Raw genomic sequence first — 18,680 nt, forward strand, 5'->3', positions numbered from 1 at the left:
GGGACCTGGTGGCGTGGGCAGCCTCTGGGGCCCTCGGGGGGGGGCGCGGGGTGATCAGGCACCCGGGAGGTGCCCCCCCAGTGGTCTGGCCCGCGGTCGTGGCCCACCGATCCGCGGGCGGGCCTGTGCCGTGGGGGCACTCTATTCCTCCGCATCAGCTGCTGTGGTCCTCCGCGATAGCTGCGCGGAGAAGATCCCGCCCCCCCTGCGCATGCGCTGGGATGACGCCAGCACACGCTGGCGCTCGCGCTTGCTCCAACTTGCGCCGGCTGGCGGAGGCCCTTCGGCACCGGTTGGCGTGGTGCCAAGCCCTTTCCCCGCTGGCCGGCATGGTGCAAACTAGTCCGGCGTCGGCCTAGCCCCTGAAGGTGCAGAGGATTCCCGCCGGAGTTGCCCGCCCCGTCGATTCCCGCAGAATCCCGCCCATGGACTTCGTGCTTCTTCAAGCATGTGGTGTGATGTGGGTGTGAAGTCAAATCCAATCACCCTGAGCTCTTGGTTCATTGGTGGTCTGAAATGATTTGAAACAGCTGATGCATTCTCTCTCCCAATGGATCAGTTCACTATACAATACCTGTCACTGGAAAACACATATGATTGGAATAATGGCTGAAGGCAAGAGCTGGCATAGCTCGGACTCCCACTGCCCCATGCTCAAACAACATGCTGACAGTCACTGTTTTTGTTTAAATATTAAGAATAGCAACCTCGATACACAGTACAGCATAAGGAAGTAAGGTGGAGATTTCTTTTCTCCATTCATTTCTATTCCCAAAGAGACATCGATGATATCTCTGTGGGCACCACCAGCCCTTTGATACCTTATTCAAGTAGGCACTATTTGGGTAAGGTCAGATGGTGGTCATCAACAGCCTATTCAACTGGGAGCCATAACAGGTCACAACTGAGAGAAGAGGTCAAAATAATTCTTCATCATATTGCCCAAATTATCTATCTGAATAAGACCTGCTAAGTCAGCACAGCCTGGACAAAGATCCGAGAGTCTTTATTAGTCTCCATTCCTCAGCTCCAGATTGGTTGATCATTTTGCCAACAGATCACTGGCATTTCCAAACAGATTTTTTTTGGTTGGAAGATTCAACTTCTTGTTCTAGGCTTGAAAATGCAAGTTCTGAATTAATCAGAATAGGTATATTTCACTGCAAAAGCACTGCAGCTCAGCAAACCTATCAAATTGAATATTTTGTAATTATTACTGGAGTATATTGCTAATTGAGATTTTATTTACAATACATTAACCACTGTTTCAAAACAGTTTGTGCAAGATTACTGACTACCACAAATCTCTCCTTACGCAGACGCTTTGGTCTTTACTATTTTTCAAAATTACTCTTTATTTTTCCTCCATAAAATGATGCATTCAGGGGGAAGTTAGATAAGAGCATGAGGGAGAAAGGAATAGGATATGTTGATAGGGTTAAATGAAGCACGATTGCAGGGGTTGCGTGTGGAGCATTAACACCCATGTGGATCAGTTGGGCCAAATGGCTGTTTCTGTGCTGTACATATTTTTTATTTGTTCAAGGGACATGAGTGTGGCTGGCAAGGACAACATTGAAATTAAAATCGCTTATTGTCACGAGTAGGCTTCAATGAAGTTACTGTGAAAAGCCCCTAGTCGCCACATTCCGGCGCCTCTTCGGGGAGGCTGGTACGGGAACATTTGCTGTTACATTTGTTGGCCATGCTGAATTGCTCTTGAAAATGGGGTGCTGAGCTGCCTCCTGGAACCCCTGCAGTCTTTGTAGGTACACCACAGTATAGTTAGGATAGGGGTTCCAGCACTTTGATCCAGTGACAGCGAAGGAATAAAAATATAAGTCAAGATAGAGCATGGCTTAGAGGGCAACGTGCAAGTGGTGGTGTTCCCATGCATTTTCTGTACTTGTTCTTCTATAAATTACAGGTTTGAAAGTGCTGTTGGAGGAGCTTTGGCGATTTGTTGCAATGCCTCTTGTAGGTGGTACACACTGCTGCCATTGAGCACCATTGGTACAGGGCTGTTTAAGGTTGTAGATGGGATGCCGATCAAAAGGGCTGTTTTATGCTGAATGGTGCTGAGTTTCTTTAGCATTGTTAGAGCTGCACTTATCATGGAGAGTATGCCATCAAACTCCTGACTTGTGATTTGTCGATGGTGGAGTGGATGTATGGAGCCACGAGGTGAGTTACTCACCATGGAAGTACCAGTGACTACAAAATTTATATTTGCCGGATCAGTTAGGTTTCTGGCCAATGGCAACCCCAGGATGTTGATGATGGGGTTATTCAGCAATGGTAACGGAATCTGTTCTTGGAAATGATCACTCCCTGGGACATGTGTGATGTAAATGTTAATTGCCACTTATTAACCTGAGTCCAAATGTTGTCCTGGTCTTGCTGAATGCAAGCGCATATTGCTTCAGTATCTGAGGCATTGCAAATGACTCTAAACATTGCAATCAACAATGAACATCCCCACTTCTGACTTTATGATGCAGAGAAAGACAGTGAAACAGCTGAAGGTTTTGGGCCTAGGGCACTACACTTAGGAACTGAGATGATTGACGTCCAACGACCATAATACAGCTCCAACCAATGGAGAGCTTTCCTTCTAAATTCCATTGACTTCAGTTTTATTGGGGCTCCTTGCTGTCACCCTTGGTCAAATGCTGTCTTGATAACAAGGACAGTCATTTTAATTTTATCCATGGAATTTTCCACATTACTGGTTTGATGCGTGTTGTAGCTATATTAGAATAACTTGGCCAAGGACTTGGCTAGAACTCAAGCAAAAATCTTCAGTACTTCAGCTGGTACGTTGTCAGCCTTTGCCATATTTGGTACCTTCAGCCCGTATTCAATAATGTGGAGTGAATTGAATTGGGTGATGACTGGTCTCTGTCAGCTGGTGACCTTCGGACAAGGCTAAGATAAATAATTAACTCGGCACTATTGGCTGAAGGTGGTTGCAAATGTTTAAGCCTTGTCTTTTGAACTGATGTGCTGGTCTCCTCTGCCATTTGAGGATGGGGGATATTTGTTGAGCTTTCCCCTGGGCTTAGTTGTTTAATTGCCCAACACCACACTGGATACAAAGCTTTGATCTGATTCAATGGCTCTGGAATTGTTTTACTCTGTTTTCATGTAAGCTAAACAACAGATGCAGCATGCTGTCTTGTGCTGTAGCTTCACCAGTTTGGCATCCAATTTTATCTCTGCCTTGTCTGGCATGCTCACCTACAATCCTTATTGAAACAGGGATGATCCCCGAACTTGATGGTTATGTAGAGTGAGGTATATACTGGGCCATAGGGTTATAGAATTTGATTCAATACAATTCAATTGCTGCTATTGGCCCACGACACCTCACTGATAACCAGTTTTGAGCTGCTAGATTTGTTTTTACTCTGTCATGTTGTAAGTGCCACATAATACAATATAAGGGATTCTCCATTAGTGGGACTACGTCCCCACGCCAGCGTCAAAACAGTAAAGTTTTATGCCAGAAAAACTTGGTTCAAAAAGACATGAATTCCAAGTCCTGCAGGGGGCTAGCAGGGACCTGGAGTCGATTGAGCAACTTTTGCTGCAGATACAGGCCCCTGTTCCTCCAGGTTGGAGGCACGCATGTGTGGTGATGTGCATCAATGTAGATACACAAGGGGTTAATGTAAGTACACGTGGACTAGCTAGACACTAGAGGGAGCACCAGAGACATGACACACAGACACTCAACCAATAGGTCAGTAAGATAGGACACGACCAATGGGCATTCACGATACACACAGAGGTGACACTAGTACACGGCGGTATTATACCAACCCATATATAAAGGACACAACACACATGATCTTCCCCTTTCCAGTGGAGACACTCAGTGAGTACAGACACAGGGTTGATTCAACATCACACCCACCACGTTGATTGTAGCAGACTAGTTCGTCAGTCTGAGTAGCTATAAAAAGATTAACAGTAGAGGCGAATCCGAGTAGGAGAATTGTAAATAGTTTAATAAATGTGTTGAAGTTATCTCCACGTCTGAACCTTCCTTTGTCAGAGTGAGCATCAAGGAAGCAGCTTGTGCTACGCCATGAGCATAACAAGACATGGTACCAGTTGAGTGACTGTTTCAATCCATATAGTTACAACTCAGCAAACAGTGACAACCAGCAATAACACCCAGGCAAGATGATCGAGATTCCGGTTCCACAGCAGCTCAAGTGCCAAGGCAATGTCCGCGAAAACTGGCATGCATTCAGGCAAAGATTTGAGATCTTTCTGGTAGCAGCCGACCTACAAGATGTGACCGATGCTGAAAAGACAGAGCTTCTGCTCACCATCGCCGGTGCCAGAGCAGAAGAGATCTTCAAAACATTCAAGTTCTCCAAAGGGCAAAACAGGAGCGACTTCCAGGCAGTCCTGGACAAATTCAGTAAATACTGCGAGGAACACACAAACAAACCAACAGAAAACGGTAATAGAGGTGCCACTACTTACCACGAGGCCGAGTTCCCGGAGCAGAGAATGACAATTTTGATTGGCGGCCATATTGAAAAAGGTACTGCACATGCGCAGTTGCGCGAGAAGCGCACAGAACAGGAAGGTCCGTTTGCGCATGCGCGAAATGCCGCTCATGCGTAATTGCGAAAAAGGCCCCCAGTAAAGGAACAACGATATGTGCATGCGCAATCGCTTCCTACGACTGACGTCACATGCTTTGTGACGTCAGAGGCCCCAGACCATGCCCACTTAAAGGGGAAATGTCCCAAAAGACGAATTTTTTTTAAAAAGCTGTAAACCCGATTCTTTCACCTGGAACGACAGCACAATGCCTGACATTCGACCAGTAGCTGAAAGTAACCTTCGCAGAACCCTGCAACAAGCAGTTAGCACCGCCCAAAGAGATGATACAGTCCTTGAATACTACGACTCCGACCTTTATTTCTTCTTTGGACATCACAAGCCCAATGCCAGCTCCAACACAAAAAGTGCTGATATGATCCTAGACGACTACGACTCAGACGAAGATTTCATCATTCGAGATGACGAACCCAGTACCAAATCGGAACCGCAACAAGATGTGTTCTACAGTGAAGAATCCGACAGACGCTGATGTGTTCTTCAGATATGAGGATCTTCAGCCCAGCATATATGACATCCCAACTCGTGAGTGCAGGATTATGCTGCGGCCTGACACCAAGAGACAGACAGCGGTACAAGCCTGCAAAGAGCGGCCTGCTGCCACACAGAGAGTGGTTCACGCACCACGAAGGGTTCCCGACTCCACACAGAGAGTGGTCCACGAACCACAAAGGGTCCCAGCCTCCACACCGAACACGATGCAAGACTCCATAACCACAGTCCTTGCATGAACAAGAAGTGACTCGAATGACACAAGCCTCCACAGCGAGCTCGTGGACAGCCTCCACGAAGCAACGCAAGACTCCAAAGCGCAGTCCTTGCATGAACAAGACCATCAGGGTCTAGCAACCTCCTCTGAGCAACCAGCAGCAGACGATGCAGGTCTGCCACCCTCAAGTGAACAACAGAAAGACTATGACAGTCTGCCATGCTCAAGTTTCTGCAGTGGTTTGATATGACGTACTGACTCGGTTGAGAATCCACCACATTCTATGTAATTCTGTGGATATTAACCACTGAACCTTCATGCAGTGCAGTGCCACTCTTAACCGAGCTAGCACAAGATACTCAATGGAGCCAAAATGCAGTTGTTTTTGAACTGAAGATCATCAGTGGTACTGTACTCCATGTAGAACGTATTATTACATGATTCTGCAATGATAATAGCTGTTCATACTTTCATTCAATGTCACGCTGTGAAATTGATGGTTATTTTCCCTTTATTAAAATTGTAGCATGCATTTTAAAATGGACATGTAAGAGCGTGGACATAAAATTATAATTTATTCTTGAGGTGAAATAACATTAATTAATCACTCCGGTTTCTCCCTGTTGACTTCTGATGTAATCTGAACTCTTGACTAAATCATAATTTTATTATCCCCTGCTGCCTATCCACAGCACTCACAACATCATCCTTGTGTGCCTTTCACTAGTGCAATGTGGATTAATCTTCTTTGATTAAGGGCAATGAAGAGAAGGTTTATTCAAAGAAGCAAAACCCACATTATCTGAAAATGTTAATGGTTTTTGGAGCTGTAATTTTTATATATTTTAAATATTACTGTGTATTCACTATTCATAGAAGGTAAATTATAAACTACCTGAAAATGGCAAATAAGTACATTTTTATATAATCTGTCAGAAAAACACAGAATCAATATGTCGTAGAGAGATTTGAGAAGAACTGCGAAAGAAAACACGAGCTGCAATTTTACCCTGTCAATCCTGGACTGCGCTGAAGACTGGAATTTGCAAAATACTTTTTAAAACAGTCATACCATTGTGGCACTCAAATTTCCAGGGGTTTGACTACTCAACTTGCTTGACACCAGAATGATTCCAGACCACCTGGTGGACAAATGAATGCTCCTGCTCCCCCTGCTGGCGAATGCCATTATTTTCCGACAGTGCAACACTGGAACAGCATCACAGACACAATGAAATTGAGGGCTAAAGTTTCATGTGGACAGAAATTAAGGGGATTGCATTTCCAAAAGAGGAATACTTCCAAAGTGATTTGCATGCTACCTGGCATGTGTGACCTTTGTGAAAAACACATTATTTAAAAATAACATGCAATCACAAAAGTCACGCTGTATAATTCTTAGTTGTCTCTGATGATTTATTCTTTTTACATGGCATAATGAAGGGCACTCTCAAGAACAATAAATAATTCCTCTTGTTCTACTTTAAAGAAGATTACAGAATGCATGCTCATGAAATTCCGCAAGAAGAGTATAGGCGGCCAACAGAATGAGCTTACTTTCTGCCCAGCGGCATTAATTCCCTTGTTTATCGACATGTTAACATAAATTGCTGTTTACATTATTTTAGAACAAATGTTACCTAACCTGAAATAGGTTGTTCTACAGAGAGTTACAGCAGTCTGGTGTTTATGGTATTGGGTTGGTAATCTACTCGTCATAAGTTCCAATCACATCATTTTTAAAAAAAAATTTAGATTACCCAATTATTTTTTCCAATTAAGGGGCAATTTAGCGTAGCCAATTCACCTACTCTACACATTTTTGGGTTGTGGGAGCGAAACCCACGCAGACACGGGGAGAACGTGCAAACTCCACACGGACAGTGACCCAGAGCCGGGATCGAACCTGGGACCTCAGCTCCGTGAAGCGGTTGTGCTAACCACTAGGCCACCGTGCTGCCCTCCAATCACATCATTAACTGAATTCAGTGAAGCTAAAGTAAAATGATGATGGAAGCTGCTGGATTGTCAGAAAAGTCCATCTGGTTTAGTAATGTCCTCTAGATAAAGAGACTAATCACCGCTCTTCAATCTGGTCTACACTGGAATTTTGTCCACATTACATGCAGATGGATATCGCAGTGGTATTCTCAGATACTGACTGCACTCTACATCCTGCTCAAGAAAAGACACATACGCAATTTCAATGCCAGAGTATTTAAGCTTGAATGTACGGAGGGTATGGGTGGGATAAGTATATCTCTCCTCAATTTGAGGAGTCAAAGGTAAGTTCCTTTGGAGCTCAAAGGAGCTCAAATTGATTTTTCAGGTACTTTTATGATCCGGTTTTGCATTGGACTATAACTACATAATGCCAGTGTGAACAAGTGGCACAGAACTACCTGCTAACTGGGTATTTTCTTATTCATTCATGGAATGTGAGCTTCACGGGCAAAGTCGGCATTTATTGCCCATCCCTAATTGCTCTCGAGTAAGTGGTGGTGAGCTGCTGCCTTGAACTGCTTTAGTCCTTGTGTTGTAGGTCCACCCACATTGCATTTAGGAAATGGTTTAAGGATTCTGAAAGTGACATTATCTCGAAGTGTAAATGCTACTACTAGTAATCCAACTGAAGCTCTGGGGCTATAGGTTCAAATCCCATCATGGCAATTAATAAAATCTGGAATTAAAAGCTATTCTCAAAAATAGTGACTGTGAAACCATTGTTGATTGCCACTTTCAAACCCATATGGTTCACTACTCACTTTCAGAGCAGGAAATCTGCCATCCTTATCCAATCTGACTTACATGCGAATACAGAGCAACAGCAATGTGGTTGACTCTTAACTGCTCTCTGAAATGGCTGAGCAAGCTATATATATATAGCAGTGGCAGTTAGGGATAGGCAACAAATGCTGGCCTGCCTGTGATGACCACATCCCATGTAAGATAAATTAAAGAAAAAACATTGCACCTCCTTCCCAGTAAGACAGCCCCCCTCTATCGATCAAATCCCTGCAGGTTTACCGTCAGGCAGATTTCAGAACACGTCATGTGATCCCCTTCATTTTACACAGCCCCAAAACATACTCTTATAAACCTCATAATTGTACACCTGTATATGTGGCGCCGATATTACTTGCTACTTTATCATCCTAAACTTGAATGTTGCCCAGGTCTGGTTGCACTGGGCCAAATTACTATCCCTTTAGTATTGGGTTCCAACTCTTCAGAGTTGTACAGTTAATTTTGCATCATTGTGCATCAGCAACCATTTTACACTGACACAATAATTAAAATAATAATATCTTGGTGCCAGTTTGTGCCAAATTATGGACTGATTTATTTTATGTTGTTGGTCCAAACGTCTCTGCAGCCATGTTGAAATTGTCTCAACTCATCCCCCAGCCTGAGCTGATTTTGTACTAGGTTCCATAACACAAAAGAAGAAATAGGAGAAGGAATAAAACACATGCTCCACCGTTCAATTTGTTCATGTCTGATCTTGGGTTTCAACTCCACTCTCCTGCCTGCTTTCCATATCCTTTGATTTCCTGAGAGACCAAAGATCTGTCCATCCCAGCCTTAAATGTCTTCAATGATGAAGCATCCACAAACCTCTGGGGTAGATAATTCCAAAGGTTCAGAAGTCTTTGAGTGAAGTAATTCCTCCTCATCTCAGTCCTATATGATCAGTGCCTTATCCTGAGACTGTTTTAGATTCCTTGACCAGTAGAAAGAGACACTCTCCCTATCAAGCTCCTTCAGAATCTTGTTTCAATGAGATGGCCTCTCATTCTTTGAAACCTCCAGACAAAATCGGCCCACTTCTAGAAGTGCAAGTGCAGTATCCCAGAACACAGTCACTCAGCCATTTTATTTTCTTGTTTTCTTTTACTAACAGGACCATGTTTGATTGCATACTGGGGACATGGTTCTTGGTTAGGAGCTGTGAGCTGCCCTCTGTGCAGACAAAAGGTATGTTTCAGTCAATATGAATGGATTTCCATGACAATAATCTATGAATTGACTTAAATCTACGAAACACAAATTGAACGTAAAATGTTGTTTAAATTTGAATTGAGTGAAAACGTACAAATATGCCAAACCTCAGTGATCAGGATGGGGGAGGTGGACTTGTAACTTCTCTCACCCCTGGGACATTTGATGTACAACACATCTCCTTCTGCAGACAAGGAGAGTGACTGAAGCCAAAAGTGCCATTGCAATTGCTGGTCTTGTGTTATGGGCCAGGGTTTAGAGAACCCCAAAGTGTATCATGGAGTTCACCTGACCCACAACTTTTAATCGATTGTGGTATGGGGAGCACACGGCCCACTCTACAGGTGTGGTAGAGCAGAAATGGAAAAGTATTTCTTAAAGCAAAACAATGTTTATTCTATGAACTCAAGTTAACCTTTTTAAAACATACATTGAACACCTTAGCAATCATTAATTCAAATACAACCCCCAAAGACTACAACACTAAGTAACCCTTTAAGCTTTCCTTTTAACATCCATACGACTTTAAAAAAAGAACTTTAACAGAAGCACATCAGGTTAAAGTCACTACTGAAAATATTTATAATTCTGAATTCACCAAATGATCAAACGATAGTCTTTTGATGGCAGAGAGATCAACAGTACACCTGCTTGGTCTGGCTTCAGCCAGAAAATGAAACTAAAACACACCCTGCAGCAAACAGCCTAAAACAAAAGTAAAAAGCTGACACACAGCCCAGCTCCACCCACACTCTGACATCACTGATAAACACCCATTTCTTAAAGGTACATTTCTTAAACACCCATTTCTTAAAGGTACTCTCACATGACACTAGTTACTTATTAAATATATGGGAATGGAAATCTATCAGCACCTGAACCTCTCATAACTTGAGGGAGCTGCTGGTACCTCTCACACCTCCAGAACCAAAGGATCAAATTGATCTTAGTGTAGAAAAAGATAAGCCCATTATATTTATCAAAATGGATAGATAGATAGATAGAACAGTACAGCACAGAACAGGCCCTTCGGCCCTCAATGTTGTGCTGAGCCATGATCACCCTACTCAAACCCACGTATCCACCCTATACCCGTAACCCAACAACCTCCCCCTTAACCTTACTTTTATTAGGACACTACGGGCAATTTAGCATGGCCAATCCACCTAACCCGCACATCTTTGGACTGTGGGAGGAAACCGGAGCACCCGGAGGAAACCCACGCACACAGGGGGAGGACGTGCAGACTCTACACAGACAGTGACCCAGCCGGGAATCGAACCTGGGACCCTGGAGCTGTGAAGCATTTATGCTAACCACCATGCTACCCTGCTGCCCCTGGAGTGCATTCTTTATGTGACTCATTGGGAGGAATTTTCTCAGGCAAGGGGAGGCAGGTTCACATGGGTACGGGGAGTTAATCCTTTAAAAGGATCTCAACATCAACCTGCTCTCTTACATATTTCACTGGGTAGGATTGTACGGAAGCCCCTTGGATTCATTGGGAACCCAATTAACCGGTTTAAAAAGCCAAATTAAGACTGTTTCAACCCTGAACTCTGGATTACACATCCAGGGATACCTGTTTCCTGACCTTCAGCAACTCGCTGGGATCACTGAGGCTAGGGCACAATAGGAAGAGGCTTCTTCAGTGAAACTGACAAGCTGGAAAGGCTTTGATGAGTTACACTGAAGAGTTTTAGCTATGCCCAGGTGAGAGATTTCTGGTCAAAGCACTTCTCTCAGAAAGGGCTATCACTGTTTAACTGGTGATTGCCAATTTCTTGGAAGGTACTTCTGCCTTTATAGTACTTCAGTCATCTTTTGATATACTTTCCTGCTGCTAGCCTCAACCACCGCATGGGAGCTAATGTAGCTCCACGTCCATCTCTGCCAAGGAGGAGGGGCAAGTGCAAGAGCAAAAGGAACACCTCTACCACCAGTACCCACAGCAGCTGCACCAGCTGCCTTCTTCTCAACGGTATTCTCTTCCATAGGGCAGAGGGAATGAACACCGGGATACTGTTGGAAGGAAGTTTTAAAATATATATGGACTGGATTTTCCGTAGCCAGACACTGAAATTGGGATTAGTAGTTGGGCAGAGAATGGCTTCTGGCGCCAGATCCAGGGCAGGTGCCGGTTTGACGCCGGTCCGCGATGCCCCACCCCCTCCAAATCAGCGTCACGGGACGTGCGCAGTCGCAAAGCCCCCCGATGGGCTGAGTTCCTGATGGCTCAGTTCACGTGTGGGCCCAGCAATCGGAAACCTGGCATGCCGGCTGCGGACAGTGCCGCTGCCCGAGTAGTGAGGGGTGGTCAGGGGGTGGGCTGCGGAGTCAGGGTGGGCGGGTTAGGGTTCCAGCACGGCCGGCACCATGTTTTCCGGCACGACCTGTGCTGCACGTCAGGCCTGCGCATGCGCGGTCCGGGACCCGCTGATTCTCTGGCTGTTTTACACGCGATCCACCGCCGTTTCATGTGGTGCGGTGCTAGCCCCTCACCGGTACTGGAATTGGCGAGGAGTTTGCACTGATTTTCCCATTGTGAATCTCCTGCAGAGGTTCCATTCGCGCCGGCTCTTATCCTCAGGAACCGGGAATTCCAGCTATATATATTTTTTAGTATTTAAGATTTCTGTATTATTTTCTGGCCGGTACAGACACAATGGCATCTTTCTGTGCTGTAAATTTTCTATGGTTCTAAGTGAGACCCCCAACACAGGGTCTACAGAAAGAGAGCCGGCTCCCTCAACGTGTGAGCACCAGTGCCTCAGAAGGCTGGGGTACCACTGGCAATTCACTGCCGACATCTGTATCCTCTGGGAACAAGGTCTGCTTCCCATTAAGAGCAGGTGGGTGAGAATGCATTACTAATGGCTGGTAAGGTGTCTGTCATTGGAAAGCCATTATGCCAGTAACCCCCAACCCTCCATCCACTGCCTCAAGAATCCAAGTGCTGATGATGCACTGTAGCCCATGTCATAGGCCCTTTCGTTAGAAATCCTTTCTTACAGAATGCACATGTCATCCTGCCCTCCCTCCCTAATTAGTCAGGGAGCTTTGGGGTGGGATAATAATGTCTTGATTGATTGAATGAAGACTGCTCCTTCAACATTCGGGTTCCCAACCCAAAATTCTGCTAATTTAGTTTGACATCAGCACTTAGAGTGCATGAATAAAGCCTGGATGACTAACCAAATGTGGTGAGGAGGGGCTTTTCACTGTAACTTCACTGCACAGTTACTGGAAGCCTACTTGTGACAATACAGATAATTATTAAAGATTATTATTATTAAACATTTTCACATTAATCTGCACGTGCCCGTAATCCTGAAATTCTGTTCAGTTTCTGAAATGCTGACAGTGAATGCATCCTCCCAGCCCCACCCTCACAAAATGCAGCCCACCCATGGGCAATAACACCTGTGTGGACATCTCGCTATGTGGTCACTGGAGCCCCCCACTTTTAAGAGCCCCCACTCCCCCCTTCGGCCCCCCCCCCCCCCCCCCCCGCCCCATTTCAGGACCCCCTTCACACACCCCAATCTTTATTAGGCCCTTTATATCCTCCATTCGCTCCCCCCTCCATAACTTACTCATCGACCCCTTTCATGGACATGGACCCCCTGAGGCCCCAACCTTTGGCAATGCCACCCGGGCAGCCTGGCATTGCCACCTGGCTACCCTGACAGTGCCAAGGTGGCAGTGTCAAAGTGACAGGCTGGCAGTGTCTCCTGCACGAAAATCACATCCCCCCCTCTCTGATAGCCTGAAGGCGGGTTTTGCTCAGGTGGAGGGCATTGGCATTGCCTAAGGCGATGATATGGCTTCGGGCCATGTTGGAATTCCTGCACTTGGACAAACTCAGGTACGCCATTAGTGGGTCGGAGGAGGAGGTGTCCTAGTCGAGGTGGATGCATTTATTACTTTCTTTAAGGAGCTGGTTGTGGAGGGTGGGTAGGTGCGGACGTGGGGAAGGGTATTGCGAGGAAGGTTCTGGATATATAAGGGAAAGATGAGGATGGGTTGTGAGGGTAGTTTTATAAAAATTCTATACATCTGTTTCTCCTTTTTGTATGTTGTAAAATTGAAAATATCTTGAATAAAAACATATTTTAAAAAAAATCACACTGTGTCTGCAGTCCGATAGAGCAAACCAATTTCATTCTCTTTTCAGGTGAACTTGCTTTATAGTCTATTCTGTGAGAACCAGCAGGAAAAGCAGAGTCAACAGGTTATTCGAGATATTAAAGCCTACAACAAGCGCTTCTCTGGACAGCCTCGTCCTGTAAGTGTCATAGACAAAATTAAATCTAACAGTTTGCATTAGGTTCTATTGTGAATGAGGGAGGGATACCACAAGATTATAATCAGCTTATTGAGTGGAATCTAATGATGTAAATTAGGACAAATCAATGGTGTAACATTATCAGCGGTGTGCGAACAACCATCTTTAATTTTCTTAATTCTGTATTGTAAAGGTTCTTCCTGATGATTCCCTTATTTCTCCTTTATTTTTGCCATTATCATTTTGACCCATGGATGCTTAATGGGTATGCATCTTTAAGTAAAGCAGCAGAGAAAATGAGGAATTCAAAGTGTTGCAACATAGTATATAGTGCTAGCTTTAGACATTACTCAGACTCTACGGCACCTGAGAGATGGGGTGTGCCTTGATTCGAATGGTTGGCTGGTGGCCAATTAATTAGCCAAAAGGCCTTATTCTACCCGATAACAGGTGGTGATTGGATCCTTCCTGAATGGGATGATTTCCAGGAAAGCAGAGTTGGGGACCTGGGGCGGCATTCTCCCCTACCCGGCGGGGCGGGGGGTCCTGGCGTAGGGTAGTGGCGCCAACCACTCCGGCGTCGGGCCTCCCCATACGTGCGGAATTCTCCGCAGCTTTGGGGGCGAGGCCCGCGCCGGAGCAGTTGGCACCACGTCGACTGGAGCGAAAACTGGCACCAGCGGCCTTTTAGGCCCGCCGCCCGGCGCCGGGGCTGGCCGAAAGGCCTTCGCCGGTTCACGCATGCGCCGGTGGTGACGTCAGCGGAAGCTGCTGCTGACGTCACCACTGGCGCATGCGCGCTGGGGGATTCTCTTCTGCCTCCGCCATGGCGGCAGCGGAAGAGAAAGAGTGCCCCCACGGCACTGGCCTGCCCACCGATCGGTGGGCCCCGATCGCGGACCTGGCCACCGTGGGGGCACCCCCCAGGGCCCGATCGCCCCGCGCCCCCCCAGGACCCCGGGGGCCCGCTCGTGCCGCCGATCCCGCCGCCACCAGAGGTGGTTCAAACCTTGGCGGCGGGAGAGGCCTCCCAGCAGCGGACTTCGGCCCATCGTGGGCCGGAGAATCGCCACAGGGGGTTCGCCGCTCGACGCGGCATGATTCCTGCCCTCGCCAATTCCTGGGTGGCGGAGAATTTCTGCCACGGCGGGGCGAGATTTTCTGTGCCACCGGGCGATTCTCCGACCCTGCGTGGGGTCAGAGAATTTTGCCCCTGGATGCTGAGAGGCAACGACCTGTTCTCTCTTTCCCTTGTGTTTTCTCCAGAAAAGCTGAAAGACTGCTATATTTCTGAACCTACAGAGAACCTGAATGAATGAATCTGAAGTGAAACCATTACAGACAGAGGCCTCAAACCTGTTACCTATTGTTTTCACCCCTCTCTTCCACTCTGTGTTTGTTTGTCTTGTATGTGTGTTTGTGTGTATAGAGGGTGGGGGCAAGTTAAAGTGGGGGATTAGGAATTAGATAATAGCTAACCAGTTGTATCTGCTGCATATTTCATTATAGTTCTTGTTATAAATGAAAACAATTGTGTTCAATTTACAAACCTGCTGACTGTAATTTTTGGGAAGCCAAGGGCTGAAGACTGTGGGTATTTTTCTAAGAATTATTAGTTAATTCAATTGTGTTGCAACACCGGGTGAAGGGGAACTAGAATTGACCGTACCCAAGCCCAGAGTGTCGTTAACAGCATACATTCTTAAAATCATATAACAAGGTAAGAGCAAGCAATGTTGAAAATATGGAGCATTTATACAGTTTCAGAATGCATGTTATTTTTTCATGTTTTGTTTTTATTTGGTTTACTTTGCTTTTTTTGGTTGGCAATTCAGTGATGGAGGCAACATACATTAATAGTTTGTTTTCTTGTTAAAGGCACTAGGAGTGCAAATGCTTATATGAATGGCACCCTGCCAGTAGTAAATTAAAACTTCTCCCTTCTTGCACTCCCAGTGCCAATCACTGGAAGATGATGAAGGAATGGATCATAAAAGCTCTGCCAGACTGTCAGCAGTGAAAGAAATTGAGCGTTTGCTTTTATCTATTTTGTGTCACAAACATGTCAACTGCTGATAAAAACAATCCCATCATACCCCAGCACAAACACAGTGCCATTCCATATATTTTAGATATGTCCTATAATTGATAAACCAACTTTCAATCAAAAGAAGTTAATTATTCTCCTTGTAATATATTTAAAACGGAAACTAGTTCTGGTTGTTGGGGGGCACATTGGCTGTTTATTACGGTTTGCCTCATTTTTAAATGTCCAATAATATTTTTCTGTCAGCTTTAACTGATTTTAAGCATTACTATTTGATCAAGGTACGATCATTTTTTTCCACTGTGACTCCCAGGTCAGTTACAATGTAGGCCACTTGCACAATAAACATCCTTCTGCTCTGCCTCAGTTTCTAGACTAGACGCATATGTGACCCCTGAATAGGCTACTGTTTTATTGTCAAGTTATAGATAGTTTAATGATGTGGACTCTGTTCACAAATTTGAGACTGCTTAGACTAAATGTACTTCAGTCAGCAACATTTTTTTAAAAAGCCCATTATGTTGGTCTGAATTCCAAATTGGGTCTTTGAGCTTTATGATCCATGACCTCTGCACTCTCCAGTCTCTTAGAATTCCATGTTCTTATCAAGCTAATTATAATTTATGTTCTGACCATTCTCCATTCCCTATATTCTCTTGTCTTTTTTCTCAGTTTGCAGATTATGTCCATGACACACCCCTGTTACTCCAGATGGCTTTTCGAAGACTCTTCACAATGGCTGGATTAGTGTGGATCTTCTGTTTGAGGATTGCAATTTGTTCCTTTTCAGCCATCATGTGCCTCACTTTCCCTCTTGATATAATTCCTGAAACATTCCATGGGATCTTGGGAACCGCTGATGACCTGACTGTTGTAATCCTGCTGCTTTTCTGTATGATTAATATTTGCCGGTAGATGGGGCCAGAGTGAACGAATTGAATGAGCACTACTACCCAAATTAGATAACCAGACTTTTTACAGGATGTGGGCTATGTGCCTAACATCTGGTTTGATAAAACTGTGTAGATATACTTTAGCAATGTTCAATTTGATAGTTGTGCATAGGATTTTTATGTTATAATTGTTTACAATTTTCCATCCATGTTTGTTGAAAGCCATAAGCAGCGCAAGAGGTGTTTTTATTTTAATAAATCTGTAACTTTTTATGTTTTCCCCGAGAATGTAAAATATATTTTCAAAGATATGGGAGGTCCAGTCTATTATTTCTTTTTCTTCCCTAATCTTTAAAATCTTGTGCTCTACATTATTTCTCCTCACAGTCTTTCTTAAATTAGACTTTTTGGAAGTGAAAATTCAAGTGCAAAATGTTTTGAAGTTGTCGAGTGAGGAGGAGTTGTGTTTGAAAGTGCGTGACTGAAAGCTTTATTTTTTCAAACAGGGAACTCAATCTGTCTTGCTGTCAATTTGTATTTTCCAACTTCAATGTGAAGTAGGTTTGTGTTTGGTGGGAAAAGAACAATTTTTGTAATGTTCATAAAGTAGATGTTGCAATGAAAGTGGGTCCCCTCAATAAATCCTCCTTGCCTGAATTCTCTCCCTTAGCTGTAAATTATGTGAAAATCCCAATTATTCACATTCTCGATTGGTGAAAGAAACAATACAGGCTGCTATTTCAAACATTTGCAGATCAGATTCGGGAAAATACAAGGCATGTGAAATTGCTAAACTATTTACTACTTTTTGACAATGTTAGTCACATTTAACCTTAGCTTTTGCCCCTCCACCACTTGAAAATCAAGATAGGTTTTGTGCTGATTACATTTTTCAAGGTAGAACTGAACAGTAATAGGCCGCATTCAGTAATTTACTGTCCACAATATTCACGTGCTGCTCATGAACTGTCCTGAATGTATGTTCAATTCTTTTTATTAGTCAAGAATGACAATTACCACAAGTTTGTGCATGAAAATGATGCCTATGCTAATGGAGCTCATTGAAGTCAGTAAATGTCTGGGCAAATAGGCAAGTGAGGAAGCTCAGTGATCAGACTTTGAAGAGATGATTTATGGAGCAATAATTCCCTCTCACAGAGGAAGGGAATTTGGTGATGGCTGAGATATGTTTTATGGTAGGGGGCCAGGAAAAGGTGAAGAATGGGTTGGGTTTGGGGAGAAGAAGGAGACAGAAGACAGTTGGAACAGAAATTGCTTTGGGACCTCTACCACTCACCTGCCGCATCTTTGGAGCCATTATGTGCTCTTCTGTCAATACTTAATCAGGTGCTTTCCCTGACTATCTACATATGCATGTTGGGACCTTCCTTTTCTGGTGCTTATGCCCTGAAATGACTCAGCTGCTGGCTGCATTTCCTGTTCATTTACTTGGAAAGCCTGGACCTGCCAGAACACTGCCACATGACCGATAACATAATCCATCCTGACAAGCCATTGCTACTGAACGATGGATGCAGACTAAGTGGTACCAGTGATAACTGTGATGCACACTCCCACAGTTTTCTTCCACCCAACACCAATTCTGTTCATTCCAGAAAAGACAGTCATCTTCAATGGAAGGGCAACGGAGACCCCTGAAAAAGGGGGTTTGCTGTTTTTCCAGAAGTTAGGTAGTATTTCTGCGAAAAGGTGGTCTACACCAGGAGAACTGTTGCAGAAATTCATTCCCATTATTTGCTCACATCTCTGCAGTTACTGCTCCTGCATACATGAAAAGGTGCTATTAAGTGCTTGTATCAGTCGAAGGACCAAAAGTAATAAGTGGCTCCATTAGAAAATGTATTGATCAACAGTTTTTAGTTTATTTTATTATTTTTGAAAGAAAAAGAGAGAAAAAAATACAAAGAAGCAATACAGGAATTTACAATCATACGACAATAAAGGCAAAATCATGCAAGACATTGCAAAAAAAAGGACTTCTTTTGGTCCTGGATGCCAACTGTCAGTTGGAAGACCTTACTTCATAGGAACTGGAAGAGGTTTAGTAATGTTCACAGGAACAGTTCACAGTTCCTG

At 44.4% G+C, this 18,680-nt stretch overlaps 1 protein-coding gene across 1 annotated transcript in view; it reads left to right on the forward strand.

Annotated features, from left to right (window-relative positions):
• Positions 1-17,207, forward strand: part of LOC119964622 (E3 ubiquitin-protein ligase RNF170-like) — a 72,388-nt gene extending 55,181 nt beyond the window's left edge. Inside the window, exons 5-7 of the mRNA XM_038794352.1 lie at positions 9,258-9,331; positions 13,533-13,643; positions 16,363-17,207. Of these exons, the coding sequence (XP_038650280.1) occupies positions 9,258-9,331; positions 13,533-13,643; positions 16,363-16,605 (428 nt within the window). The 3' untranslated portion in view covers positions 16,606-17,207. The remainder of the gene's footprint in view (positions 1-9,257; positions 9,332-13,532; positions 13,644-16,362) is intronic.
• Positions 17,208-18,680: the final 1,473 nt, after the last annotated feature.

Source organism: Scyliorhinus canicula, chromosome 4, assembly GCF_902713615.1.
Source record: "Scyliorhinus canicula chromosome 4, sScyCan1.1, whole genome shotgun sequence".
Lineage (NCBI taxonomy): Eukaryota > Metazoa > Chordata > Chondrichthyes > Carcharhiniformes > Scyliorhinidae > Scyliorhinus > Scyliorhinus canicula.